General features: G+C 45.4%; 1 protein-coding gene across 15 annotated transcripts; it reads left to right on the top strand.

Moving 5' to 3' along the window:
• The first annotated feature begins 4,744 nt into the window (after positions 1–4,744).
• Positions 4,745–13,030, top strand: OS9 (OS9 endoplasmic reticulum lectin). 15 transcript variants are annotated; one of them, XM_007506137.3, is made up of 16 exons: positions 4,745–5,469; positions 5,932–6,108; positions 6,873–6,936; positions 7,282–7,358; positions 7,580–7,678; positions 7,954–8,164; positions 8,273–8,377; positions 8,578–8,678; positions 8,858–8,909; positions 9,701–9,789; positions 10,113–10,361; positions 10,774–10,963; positions 11,464–11,628; positions 11,935–12,050; positions 12,150–12,204; positions 12,294–13,030. In XM_007506137.3, exons 1-16 carry the CDS (start codon positions 5,308–5,310, stop codon positions 12,323–12,325), a joined length of 1,944 nt encoding a protein of 647 aa, XP_007506199.1. In that variant the 5' UTR covers positions 4,745–5,307; the 3' UTR covers positions 12,326–13,030. The 15 variants fall into 15 exon arrangements, with proteins under 15 accessions (XP_007506199.1, XP_056653703.1, XP_056653701.1 ...); XM_056797725.1 differs by having other exon boundaries at positions 4,860–5,469; positions 8,276–8,377; positions 12,150–12,192; XM_056797723.1 differs by having other exon boundaries at positions 4,961–5,469; positions 8,276–8,377.
• Positions 13,031–13,600: the final 570 nt, after the last annotated feature.

The following is a 13,600-nucleotide window of genomic DNA, read 5'->3' as shown; positions in this document are numbered from 1 at the left end:
TAGACACTATACGTGTGTTAGCTTGCCCTTGGCAAAAAGGCTCCTACTAGCCACTAGGCTTTAACAGATGGTAGTAGAAAGTAGCAGATGGCCCTAAAGCTGCTAAGCTGCTAAATTCTGGCAGACAGTAACTAGCTGACACCCAGTGGCTAGTTGCAGAGTACAGCTCTGAAATCTACATGCCAACAGAGACAGAGCACCAATACCAGAAGAGCAAAAGCAATGCATGACCGATGATGTCCATTAGAGGGCAGCAGAGAGCAGCCTAAATGACATTTCTGTAGGGCAGCACTGACCAAACTTTAAGGTCTTTACACTTTAAAAAACATTTTAAGCTCTGATAAGACATGTATAACTCAGACTGGATTGCATGTCAGCTCCAGAAGGGGGCAGGGAAGAAGGGAGGAAGACAACATGAATCATATAACTTTGGAAAATCTATGTGGAAATTTGTGATCAAAATAAAGAAAATTATATTAAAAATGCTTAAAAATCATTAAGCTCCCCTCTAGGACTTTTTGCTGATGTAGGTTGTGCATATAAATATTTATTTCAGGAGAGAATAAAAAGTATTAGTAAAAATTTGATCTTGAAAGGGTCTCCAGAGCCCGCTGAGAATTGATGAGCTATGGAGTCTCTGAAAAAAAAAACTAGGAAATGTGGAGGTTGTGAAGTTTTAAAAGTGTGAGTTCCTCTGGCCAACCTTGCAAGCTGAGGCCAAGGGACTACATTTGTGCCCCTTTATACAGGTACCTGGTCTTATGTGTTCGTGTTTTTGTCCTGGTCACATATGCTCTTTGCATGAGATACTCCATGTGGGCATGGAGACATTTCTTCATCTTATTTGCCATATTTTTATTTAGATGTGGTTTGGTTTGCTTGTCTGTTTTCCCTAAGCTAACCAGTCCTCAGAGTGACTGGTAAAATATATTGCTGGGTATTCCTGATCTATGATTTTCTATGGGCACTGATCCACAAACAGCGCCCCAAACGTGGGCAAACAGAGGTGAGCAGAATCTATTTTTTTCCTTTGAGAATGGGAGAATAGTGATGTAGCCTAGCATCATCTAAATAGAGCACCCAGTAAATTTATAATTTATAATGTCTAGTCACTTGGGGGAGTGCTAATCCTATGGCACCAAAACAAGGGCACCAATCAAACACGTCTTGTTGCAGCTCATACCTACACAATTGCTCCATTTCTCTCAGAAGTCACTATAGCAGGCTCAGGAGCTATCATAGCACAGTAACAGCCATGTAAAGTGCCCTATGGCAAAATAATTGCTCATGCCTCTTTTTAGTGTTTATTTCTTGACTTGTAATCTTTTGGGGTTTCTATCCTGATCTAGGGATTCAACTGCACTCCAGAAGTTAATTAATTAGCAAATATACTCTCCAATTGCCTCATCCCTACTTTAGTCCAAGGATGAGGAAAACAACCAGAATCTCCTTCCCTCATAAGATTCCAAGATCTCTTTCTCCCCACCCCACCCCCATCCCATTTGGTGCATCCACATTTAGTTTCCTGGTAGATGACCAACTAGATTCTTTCATTCTTCTCATCTAGTTTCTTTAATAATAGTTTAAATAACGTAAAAACTGAAAGCAAGGAAAGTGGACTTCAACATGTAGGCTGCTTTAACTAAAGTCAACTCTAATCAGTGCCTCTTTTCTTTCCTCTCATTCTTTTAACTCTTTGCAGTTTGGTCTTTGACATCATCTCCAAAATTACTAATGGTCTTCTCCCTCATTTTAATTATAGTTTTCTCCAAATATTCCTCTCCCCTTCCCAGAGAGTCATCCTAACAAATAGTATTTCTAAATACCAAAAAAAAAAAAGAAGAAAAATAGCATAATTGATAAAAACATCAAAAAAGTCTGAAAACGTGTGTGATGTGAGTCTCCTACCTCTGCAAAGGTGTGAAATGGGGATGTCTCCTCATATCTCTTCTTTAAAGACATGATTTTTAAAAATAATTTCACGACATTCATTTTTTTTTTAAACCATCACCTTCTGTCTTGGAATCAATACTGTGTATTGGTTCCAAGACAGAAGAGCCATAAGGGCTAGGCAACAAGGCTTAAGCAATTTGCCTGGGGTCACACAACTAGGAAATGTGGAGGTTACATTAGAACCTAGGACCTCCCATCTCTAGGTCTAGCTCTCAATCCACTGAACCAGCCAGCTACCCCCCACTTTTGATTTCTTAATTATTGTTCTTTCTGTTTTCATTGTTGTGGTCATGAAGGGTTTTTTTTCTTGCCTCTGCTTATTTTGCTTTGCATCAGTTCTTGTAAATCTTTTCATGCTTCCCTTTAATCATCACATTATAATATTCTATTGCATTCATGTGTCACAATTTGTTTAGCTATTCCCCAAATGATGAACTTTTACAATGGGCAAATGACAGGCAATTATAATTCTTTGCTATCACAAAAAGGACTACTACAAATATTTTGTTGCATATAGGAATTTCCTTCTTATCAATGGCTTCCTTTGAGGTATAAGACTAGTTATAGAATCTTAGGGTCATATAATATGGAAATTTAAATCTATTTGTAGAATTCAAAATTGCCTTCCAAAATGATTGTATTGGTTCACAACTCTACAAACAATGCACCAGTGTGCTGGTCTTCCCATAATTCTTCAAATACTATTTCCATCTTTTGATATTTTTGTCAATTTTGAGATTATGATAGAAAATTTCAGAGTTGTTTTGATGTGCATTTCTCTCATTATTAATTATTTAGAGTATTCTTTCATGTGTTTTTTAAGAGTTTATAGATCTTTTGGGAAGTTTGTTAATATCTTTTGATCTATTAATTAATATATACACATAACCAAACCCTTTTCAGAGAGATTTGATTCAAAGATTTTTTCCATTCAAATACTTTCCTTTTTATCCTAAGTTGCATGAATTTTGTTTGTATACTAATGTGTCTTATTTATTGATCTCATCATTTAACTATGATTACTCTCTCCAAAGTTACCAATGGTTTGTTCAGTCTAAAGGACTTTTCTCAATCCTTATTTTTATGTTCTCTCTGCAGACTTTGGCATTGCTAGGCATCTTCTTTGGATACATTCTTCTTTCTAGGTGTCCATGGCACTACATTATTCTGGTTTTCTTTCTACCTGTCTAGTTACTCCTTCTTGGTCTCAGCCTCTGTCTCAGTGGATCCTTATCCAAGTCATGCCCACTAAATTTGACATATCAAAAATTAAACTAATTTCTTTCTTCACAGGTCTCCCCTCTTCCTATTTTTCATTTGATTGTGGGGAGGAGCATTGTTATGCTCCCAATCACTCAACTTCACAGTTTAGGTACCATCTTTGATTCCTCATTTTCTCTTTTCTGCCCCATATTCAAACCATTGCTGCGTTCTATCTATTCTACTTTTATACTATCTCTAAGATACCCTTCTTGTATCTTCTGATGGTGATGTAAAGGGAAATGATGTAAAACGTAAAACAGTCTATATAGGGCACATCACTTCCTCCTTTCGCCCTCTTGTCCCAGAGAGGTGGCTCTGGCTGGCAGCATGCTAAGGGTTCCGACCTCTTGAGCTGATTCAGGTTCAGGCATCTTGGCTGAGTCCTCTTGGAGTTCAGGCTGATTCCTTCCTCCTTTACTCTCCAAAACCTTACCTTCCTAGAACCTCTGGTCTTCCTCCTGGCACAAGCCAGGCAGGAGAAATCCTTCACCCTTTCCTTCTTCCTTCTTCTTAATTTCTTTCCACTATATTAATTAAATCACCATAAATTTCCAGCTGACTTGGGTATTTTTTTTAATATTTGGGATATCCATGGCAACCAAATAATTAATATAGTTTAGGTCACAACGCTAAAATTATCCTTCACATTATTCAAATATTAGCAGATTAACTTAATTTTTTTCTATTTAAAAATTTCCCCCCATGGTTACATGATTCCTAGTGTCAACTTCCCCTCTTACCTCCCTTCTCCCGCAGCTGACAAGCAATTCCACTGTAACAGATTAACTTTAAAAAGGGTATGTGCATATATTTTTTACTCCCAGAAAGCCCAATTTAAAAAAAATTTTTTTTTTTTTTAGCAAGCCTCTGAATTGGTCTATAAACAGTGCTAAGCATGAGTAAAGCAGAAGGCTCAGGGAATGAAGTCATGGCCAAACTAGAGGGCTGGAGACTGTAGGCTAATAATAATTACTATATTAATTATCTTTATTATTGTATAATGTTTTGTGGTTTGCGAAGTGTTTTGCATTTAGTATCTCCTTTGAGCCTCACAAAACCCCTGGTTCAAGATCATCAAAATGTGGCAACTGGGGAGTAGGAGTGGGCACCTAGGTGACGTCTACCGGGCAGGGAGTGGAAACCTTGGTCCAAGGCCTCTCCTCCTTAAAGACTCTGGGAGGAAAGGTGCTGTCCAGGGTGACTAAGTAGGAATGATTAATTATTAGTATTTAGGCACGTTACAAGTGTTATCTCTTGTTCCCAAACCTGTAGGTAGGTCCTATTAATATTCTCTTTTTGCAGATGGGGAAAAATGAAGTTGAGCTGTAGGTTAGATGACTTGCCCAGGGTCACCCCGCGCTTCGTAGACGCCACTAGAAGTCAGTGTAGCCATCCCTTTGCTGGATGAGGTTCCGTCATGGAAGCAGTGCAGCCGAGGTTCATGTTTACGTTTATTATTCCTGGCACATAGGAGACGCTTTAAGAACGCTTAGTCTCTTTCCTGCTCTTTATGCGACTTTCAGGCTATGAGAACCCGGCCCTGTTCCCTAGCCGGCAGGTGGCCAGGCCCAGCTGCGGAGAGGCTGGCCAGCTCCACTTCCTCGCCCCGCCCAGCCGCAGAGGTAACATTGACTGATTAGATTTGACAGCTAGTCTTGGCCCAGAGGATACCTCAGCCCCGAGCCCTCCCGCTCAAGCACGCCCCTTTTAGAGGAGAGCTCCTGACCTAGCTTCTGATTGGCTGATTCAGCGCTGACTCCAGCCAATCTACTCACGGCAGGTAAGAGGTCTTAGAAAGCAGAATCGAAACCCTCCCACTCAATTTGCACTCCCACCCCAGCTGAATCTAGGACCTCCACCCATCTTTCTGTCCCACCCTCCGTCTATCTCTGTCTGTCCTCCCGTCGGTCCGTCAGTCCGTCACTTTTCATACATACGACTAGACATCACGTACACCAATAGGAGCAAAAGACACTTTGATGGGCAAAAGGAAGAACCAATGAAATCTATCTGCGTAAGGGGGTGGGGCGAGGAGGCTGCCCGGTTCAGGGCGGAAGCGACTGCTCTCCGGTTCGGGCCAAGGGACGAAAGATGGCGGCGACGTCGCTGCTCTTTCAGCTGCTATGGCCTCTGCTCTTGGGGCCGCTTTTGTCCGACGTGCCGGCCTGTGCCTTTGGAAGCTTGAACCTGGAGGAGCTGAATGAGATGCGATATGGAATCGAGATTCTCCCGCGGCCTGTCATCGGGGGGCAGGTGAGCCTCGGAGGAGCAAGGGGGAAGGGGTGGAGGTGGAGTGTCGGGGTGGGGGGGGGGGAGGAGGCGGAGGACCGCGAGAGGAGAGGGCGAGGACAAGGCGAGGAGGACCCTGGCAGGCGTCCCTGCGGCCCTCTGCGGGCGAGCGTCGGGGACGTCAGATCTCAGTCAGCCGCAGGGCCCCCTTTTTACAGATGAGGAAACTGAGTCCCAGAAAGGGGAAAATGAGATCCCCGTTCCCTTTGTGAGTCGGAGGTGGCCAGCCAGCACGGAACAAATCCTGTGCGGACGCTGCTGGTGCCATCGCTGCCCTTCCTCCCTCAGACAGCTGGAAACACAGTTCCCATTTCCCCCTTTGATATTCGTCTTCCAGACTTGGCTGGGGATGTCTTTGTTGTCGTCATTGATCCCTGCCTCCGTCCCTCTGTTACAATCTCCAAACCCCATTCTCTCCTCTTCCAGAGCCAGTCTTCAGAGGTTGTGATCGTCTCCTCCAAGTACAAACAGCGATATGAATGCCGTTTACCAGCTGGAGCCATTCACTTCCAGCGGGAGCATGAAGAAGATGCCCCTCCCTATAAGGGGCCCGGAGTCCCCGAGCTCCTGAATCCAATGAGAGATGCACCCTGCCTAGTGAAAGTGAATGGGGCTGGAGGAGGGAGAATGAGGGCACGAAGCCAAATTAGGCTGTGTGGAGGGTCTGTTGGGTGGACTCTTGTATAGGGTCTAGGGTATAAACAGACTATACAAGAGTAAAGAATATGAAAGAGAAAAAACAAACCTATAGATCTAGGTGGCCCAGTGGTTTGAGAGTCAGGCCTATAGAGGGTGTGGTCCTGGGTTCAAATCCAGCCTCAGCCACTTCCTAGCTTTTTTACCCTGGGCCAGTCATTTAACCCTCATTGCCCAGCCTTTACTGCTCTTCTGCCTTGGAACCAATACACGGTATTGATTCTAAGATAGAAGGTAAGGGTTTTAAAATAAGTAAAAAATAAAAATAAACCCATACTCAAAATAGACCTAAAAAGTGTTGGAGTATGAGAAGTTATAGTATTAGGTTGAAGTTACAGAGTGTTTAGGAGGAAGAGTTCATCTAGGGAGAGAAGGTTGGGGGATGGGGGTAGAAAAAATTAAAGGCCAAAGGAAAAATCTATTATTCCCCTTTTCATGAAAGGCAGAATGAGAGGGGAGGGCTGAAACTGCAGATGGAGGAAATTTAGACTTTAAGGAAATTTTTAGATCTGGAGACAGAGAGGTCAAGAGTCAGTAAGGGATCTCCTTCCATAGAGAACATGAAGGATTCCCTACTGAGGAAGGTATAAAGGTGGGCAAAAGGATCTCAAGAGCTGGACAGACACCCCCACCCCCTCAGCTTCGCTGACTGTTAACTTTGTCATTATTAGACCAAGGACTGGTGGACGTATGAATTTTGTTATGGACGCCACATACAACAATACCACATGGAAGGTGATTCCTCTAATTCTTTAATTCTTCCCACTAAGTGCTCTGCAACACTATATAAAGAGGGGCAGTTAGGTGGCTCAGTGGGTTAGAGCCCCAGGTCTAGAATCAGGAGGACCTGAGGACCTGAGTTCAGATCTGGGCTCAGACCCTTCCTAGTTGTGTGACCCTGGACCAACAATTAGCTCCCGTTGCCTAGCCCATATGGCTCTTCTGCCTTACAACCTATACTTAGCATTGATTCTAAGGCAGTGGGTTTAAAAATAAACGCTATGCAAAGGGTGGCCTACCTTATTCTGAACTCTTCCCTTAAAGAAGAGGAATAATTCTATGCTTTGATATTTCTTTTAGATTCAGAGATAAAAGGTTCTGTTCTCTATCTTGGATATTACCAATCTTCCTTCAACTGGGATGATGAGACTGCCAAGGTAGTGGTGGGGGAGGTTGGGAGGGAAAGTTAGGATCCTGGTTGGAGTCTGAGAACTTTGGGGAACAGGGGATGGGTCTGGGTTAGTCTGGGTTAGTTGAATGACCATTCCAACTTAGCACCTAGGGACTTTCTCAATTACATGACATTTTCAGGGCTGTCTCTCCTGCTGTACCATATTTCTCACCCCTCTTAGTCTCTCCTGCCCCTTTTATACATCAGGCCTCCAAGCAACATCGCCTGAAACGCTACCACAGCCAGATATATGGAAATGGCTCCAAGTGTGACCTGAATGGGCGACCTAGAGAGACTGAAGTTCGGGTGAGTGTTAGAAAATGGAGGCCACCTTGAGGAGAGAGAGAGAGCAGAGTCGTTTCCTAGGGCCTAGTCCCCACAGGGTCTCTGCTTAACCTTGACTTCGGATTTAATGATCTGATTCTCCTTTCTGTGGCCTGTCACTCTAGTTAGTTCTGGTTAGTTAATATGCTGAAAGTTTTTGTTCTCCCTTCAAACCTCGCTCTTCCCCCTTCGAAAGAGCAGCAGTAGACCCCATGTCACACAGGCCCTTCTGAATTAACCTACTCTCCCATGGTCAGTTTCTGTGTGATGAAGGTTCAGATGCTTCAGGTGACTACATTGATCGGGTAGATGAGCCACAGTCATGTTCTTATGTGTTGACTATTCGGACCCCTCGACTTTGCTCCCATCCTCTCCTTCGGCCTCCTCCAAGTGCTGCTCCCCAGGCCATCCGCTGCCACCCTACTTTACAGCCAGAGCAGTATGGAGCATATATCCAGGGACAAGTCTGTGAGTCTCAGGGGACCTGGAATATATTTGATGGCGAGAGGGAATACTTTGAACACCTCATCTCTTATACTCTCCAATTAATTAATTTCCCTTTTCATTCTTCTCCAGTAGATACAAAGCAGAAAATTGAAGAAATCTCTGAGAAGCTTCACAACTCAGACCTTGAAATGTGGAGTGAGACAAAGTTTGGGGTCCTCGATACAAAGGGAACAGGTCATATTTCCTCTCAGTTATCCTGGAGATGGCCTTTCCCAGCCAGTTATAGTAGACCCTGGGAAGGGAAGGGGGTACCATATGTCTTGAGCTCTTGCTCTTTGTTCCACCTGTTGAGATCAGTACAGAGGAGGTGCAGGTGTAGTTCCCTGTCGCCTTTTTTCCCTTCAGACCTTGTCATATCCCATCCCTTCTCCCAGGTGTGACGCCACCCAAGGGTGACCCCGGAGAATCAGATGTCTGGAACAAGCCCCTTCAGACCGAGGAACAGCCCCTTGAAAAGCAAGGGGTTCAGGCTGAGGTAAGAGCCAACTTCTTCATGGCCATCTGTTCTGAATTGGGCTAGTGAGGGTCATTTGTGAGGAGACCTTCATGAGATTAATTGTACTTAAAGTGGAGGGATGCACTTGGGTGGTGGAATCATCTGGGGGCAGGAAGCAAAGAACCATTAGAACCTACTTTTATTTTCTTCCTATCTAGGATCAGAACCCCAACCTGGAGAAGGAAAGTCCAGCACCAGAACCTGTTGATGGTGAGTTAGCTCCAGTCACACTGTGGTTGGAAACTGAGGGAAACCAGAAATTGAGAAGAGAGTTGTGGGAAGCCTTCATGATAGGCTAGGGCTTATGCATGAATTCCCAATTCAGTGGGACAAGCCCTTAATTTCTTGGGTGTTATGGGGCACAGAGAATCTAGAAAAATCCAATTTCTGCTCCCCAGTACTCTCCCTCCAGTCCTTCTAAAGACTACAGAGTTTGAGCAGAATATAAGTAGAGTCCTAACAGGGCCATGTAGCTCAGTAGCCTAACCTGTGGGATACTTTCCACTGACATCTGTTTGTCCACCTTTCATTCTTCCTCACGGACACATCCAGTCAATTGCCAGATCTTTCCATTTCTGATCCCTTGTCCCTCACACTTGACTCATTAATAAGTGCCTTACACGTGGGTAAGACTTTACTAATTTACTTTCACCTTATTTAATTTGATCTTCACAAGTGCCTTTGAGGTAGGGAGTTGAGGTATCATTACTCTCATTTTATAGATGACAAAACTGAGGCTTGGAGACCAGGGTTGGTAAATCCCATAACTAATATGTGGCTGTGTTGGAATTGGAATCCAGGGCCTTTTAACATTCACTCCTCTCAAGTACCTCTTAACATTCTAGTTGCCTGTGTTCTATATGTGAATATTTCCCCTATTAGGCTGGTAAATAGGAGGGCATGGACCTGTCTCTTCTATTTCTCCATCCTTATTTCTCTTCACCTCATCCCAGAAAGGGGGCTTAGCACACAATGGGTCCACTCCTGTCCTTTTCCTTCAGGTTTCCATGATAATGTTCAGGTCAAGGTCATTCGGAATCCAGGGGACTTGGTTCGATTCATAGAGGAACTGAAAGGTGGGACAAAAAAGGTATGGACTCTTCGGCGTGATAATAGCCTGTTGCTTGTTGACTTTGATATGCCTGCCATGGAGTAATGTATTTGTTCTCAGCTTCTCCTGCATTTTCCCTGCTCTAAGTCATTTCCTTCTAGTTAGTTGTCCTTTCTTCTCCCCCACCTCCCCAAACCCCTAAATACCCTCTTCTTTCCTTTCTTTCTTCCTTTCTCCTGAGACTTTCCTTTCTCTTGTCCACCTTGACAAATAGCTGCCTCTTATTTATTCCTTTCTGGACCCTATTTCCTCCCCTTCACTCTTCAGCTTTTCATTCTCCCCAATCTTTTCCCCTGTCACAGGGGAAACTAAACCCAGGCCAGGAAGGAGATGCAGAAAGCAACTCAGAAACTGCCCATGAGGGTCCAGAAGTCAAAGCTGATGGTGTTGAAGAAGAGAGGATCGAGGAGGAAGAAGCGGATGAAGAAGAACGACTCTTGGGGGAGTTTGAAAAGGAGCTAGAAGGGATGCTTCTACCTTCAGACCGAGGCAGGCTCCGGTTTGAAGTAAAGACTGGGATGGAGAAGGAGTTGGATAACATTATCCAAGAGGTAAGATGTGTCGCCAGTGTGAGATCACAAGGGAAGAAATCTGGGAAAGGAACAGAAGGAGCAACTAGTGTTAGCTGCTATTTTCATACTATTTCAGTGGTTTACTCATAAATATTATTCACTCCATTTTACAGATGAGGAGATTGAGGTTTAGGGATTAAGGGTACATAACTAGTGACTGAGATGAGACTCAAACCCCAGTCCTCTGGATCCAAATTTAGTCATCTTTATATTCACCTACCTTCTTTAGCCATGAAAGAGGGTCATAAGGTTTGGGAGGAAAAGGGGCGGGAGCCTTTTTGTCTAATAAACCCAACCCAAGGGGCAGAGGGCCTTGATCCCCCAAATCTGGATTCCCCACAGTTGCCTCTGACATCTTCCCACAATCCTCCCTGCCCTTGGGTATTTCTAGGCAGAATCGGAGCTAGATCCAGAGGAGCCAAGGAGTGCAACAGAACGTAGCCAAGCCTCCCAGGCCTTGGCATCCACCCTCAACAAGCTCATTCAGAGGATGGATGGAAGACAGGGACCTGACCAGGGGGAGGGGCCCATGGAGGGTGGTGCTACCCCTCCAACCAGCCCTCCCTCACCTCAGTCCACAGGTATGAGCAGGAAATTCAGTGATAGATGCCCCATTTAGCTAACTTTGTTGTTGAGGTCTATATGCCCAAACTCACTGGTTTCAAATGAACCAGCCCATTTTGACTTGGCTTCCAGTTCCATCCAGCATTGGGATTCCAACTTGGTTGCTGCCATTTTGCAAATATGTACTTGTTCATTGCTGAGAGATGGGTTTCATATACGAAATTTAGAGTTATTTTCTTGTGTTCCCCAGTATTCATCCTCCAGAACTCTCTGGATAATGGACAATATAAAAGAGGACTTGGAATGGGATAATGCATGATTCTGGGAAGATAACCTTTTGGGTTGGGTGGAGGGCCTACTAGCCTCCTTTATTTTGGATCCCTTATATATGCATATAATAAGGTGGAAGAGTAAATGGGGCATGGTAATAGGGATGACTCCTTTATCCCTGACTTAATGATTTATTACTCTTTGGCTTCTCTGGTCCCCTTCTTCTCCTTGTCGTGTCCCCCAAAAGATGAGGAAACTGAGCGTCGGGTCAGAGTCCGGGTCACCAGACTCCGTGCTGGAGGCCCGAATCAGGATCTGTCTGTCTTTGAGATGAAGCGGGAGAATCCCCAAGTGAAACATATAGAGGGACTGGTGAAGGACCTGCTTGAGAGGGAGGGGCTCACAGCTGAAGGTGGGAAAGAGAGCTTCGGGGGCCTGGGAGGGCTGGAGGGGTGGGGGAGGGTTGGCCATGGAGTGGGAGGGAATGTACAACCGAACATTTATTACGCACTTGCAGAGCACAGTGCTAAGCTCCTAGAATGCCAAGAGAGTCCCTGCAGTTAAGGAGCAAACATTCCAACTGGTAGAGACAACCCTAGAGAGGAGGCTCATGGCTGAAAGTAGAGGTGGTGGGGGGACCCTTGGAGAGGAGATCCATCTCCGGGGCAGCCCAGCTGAGGTTTCTAACTCTCCTCTCTCCCTCTGCCCCCTCTCCTAGGTAAAGTGGAGATCAAGATTGTTCGGCCGGGGGCTGGAGAGAGTGAGGAGGAGGATGGACATTGGCTGTCTGATGAGGACACCAAGAACCTCAAAGAGATCTTCTTCAACATCCTGGTGAGGCCCCTTGTTTGCCCTCCCATCAGTCCCTGGTGCTTCCTCTGGGTCTTCAGGTAACCTCTCCCATTCCATCCATCTTTCTTTTTTGTCCTTCAGATCCAGGGAGCAGAGGAGGCCCAGAAAGAACGACAAAGACAGCGTCAGTTGGAGAGTAATTACCGACGAGTATGGGGGCCCCAAGGGGAGGAGGGAACTGGGGACCATGAGGAGTTTGACTTCTGAGATGCCTTCTCCCCACAGTCACTCTGAAGAGTCCTTCTGAGCCTCTCTAACCTGTCACCTGCACCGAACCCCCATTTTAGTGTCCCCAGAAATGGAACAACAGACTGGAGCCGAGCTGTGGAGTCCAGGGGACTCGGGAGGGGTTCTTCCATCTGGGTTTTGGGGCTGGGGGAGGGGGGATTTAGCATGCTATTGCTACAAGCTATTTGTAACAATATAGGGTTCCCCTCAAATTTAGGCTAGCCCTTCTCCCTCTCCTGGGATTTCCCAACTTTAGGTCTTTCCCCTAGATCTCCACTCATCTTTTCCTAGCTCTTTATCTCACTCTACCCTGAGGTACTGTGGCCTATTTAAAAAAAAAATTAGAGGGGTACTTAGGGGGGTGGGGGGGTGGCCATTAATTAACAGGGCTTGAACTGCCCTGGTTGCTCTATCCTGGGAGTTAGGGATGTTACTTGTTTACAAATATTCCCCATAGAATGTCTGCCCCCTTCCTCTCCCCCTAGAGTGTTCCCCAGCTCCTACTGCTACTGGGAGTTACTTTGCTCCCTCAGTTAGGAGGGGGTGAAATCTAATTGGAGCTCCCAGCAATTTCCCTAGCTTATGATTTGGAGGGTGGGGGTGAGAGGCAGCTTCCTCCTCTGGTTGCGATGCCATAGGAGATGGGAGAGGCCTCTGGCACTAGGAGTTGGGGTTTCCCTGTCCCCTCCTTTTGAATAATCAGGTTTCTTAATAAAGTGAACTGGACCCTGAAACTGTCTGTCTTAGAGCTAGGCTTTCTTATTCTCCTCACACTTTGCCTGGAGAAGGGAGTTTCCTGTCCAGAGGAAAGGAAGGAACCCTTGTCTCACCTCTGCCTTGCTCAGCTTGCTTGGGGCTGCATCTTCACGTTCTGCTCTCATTCGACCTTGTCTCCAAACCACTACACTTGTTCAGGGTGGGGGGAGTGACACGGACACGTCTCCTCATGGTGGAAAGGGAGGCCTGAACAAGGCTCAGACAATTTCTGCTTTATTTTCTCCTTCCTGCCTGCCCCTGCTTCCTTGGCACTGGTTTCTCTTCTCCTTCCGCCTTCCGTCTAAACTCTGAAGCCTGGGTAGTTAGTGCTTGCAGTGGAGCTAGACAGCTGCAGAAAGGGATTCTGCCTTCCAAGTCCCCATTTCTCATGTTTTAGGCATATCTTCCCCTCCGCCACACAATCTAAGCTCTCCAAGAAAATCTCTCCCTGTCCCTGTCCCTGTCCCTGTTTCCATTCTTCTGTCTTCCTTGCACGCCTGATGTTTTCTTCTGGATAGAAATTAGCTTAGTGTTGTCTGGGTAAGGCA

This window comes from Monodelphis domestica, chromosome 5 (genome assembly GCF_027887165.1).
Source record: "Monodelphis domestica isolate mMonDom1 chromosome 5, mMonDom1.pri, whole genome shotgun sequence".
NCBI lineage: Eukaryota > Metazoa > Chordata > Mammalia > Didelphimorphia > Didelphidae > Monodelphis > Monodelphis domestica.
Note: the sequence above shows the minus strand (reverse complement) of the source record. Positions and strands in the feature narration are given on the sequence as shown.

Coding starts and splice junctions, on each gene's coding strand:
- OS9 (XM_007506135.3), top strand. CDS start 5,308: ATGGCGGCGACGTCGCTGCTCTTTCAGCTGCTATGGCCTCTGCTCTTG. Junction 8,165..8,272: donor ATATATCCAGGGACAAGTCT/GTGAGTCTCAGG, acceptor ATTCTTCTCCAG/TAGATACAAAGCAGAAAATT. Junction 12,051..12,149: donor AGATCTTCTTCAACATCCTG/GTGAGGCCCCTT, acceptor TTTGTCCTTCAG/ATCCAGGGAGCAGAGGAGGC.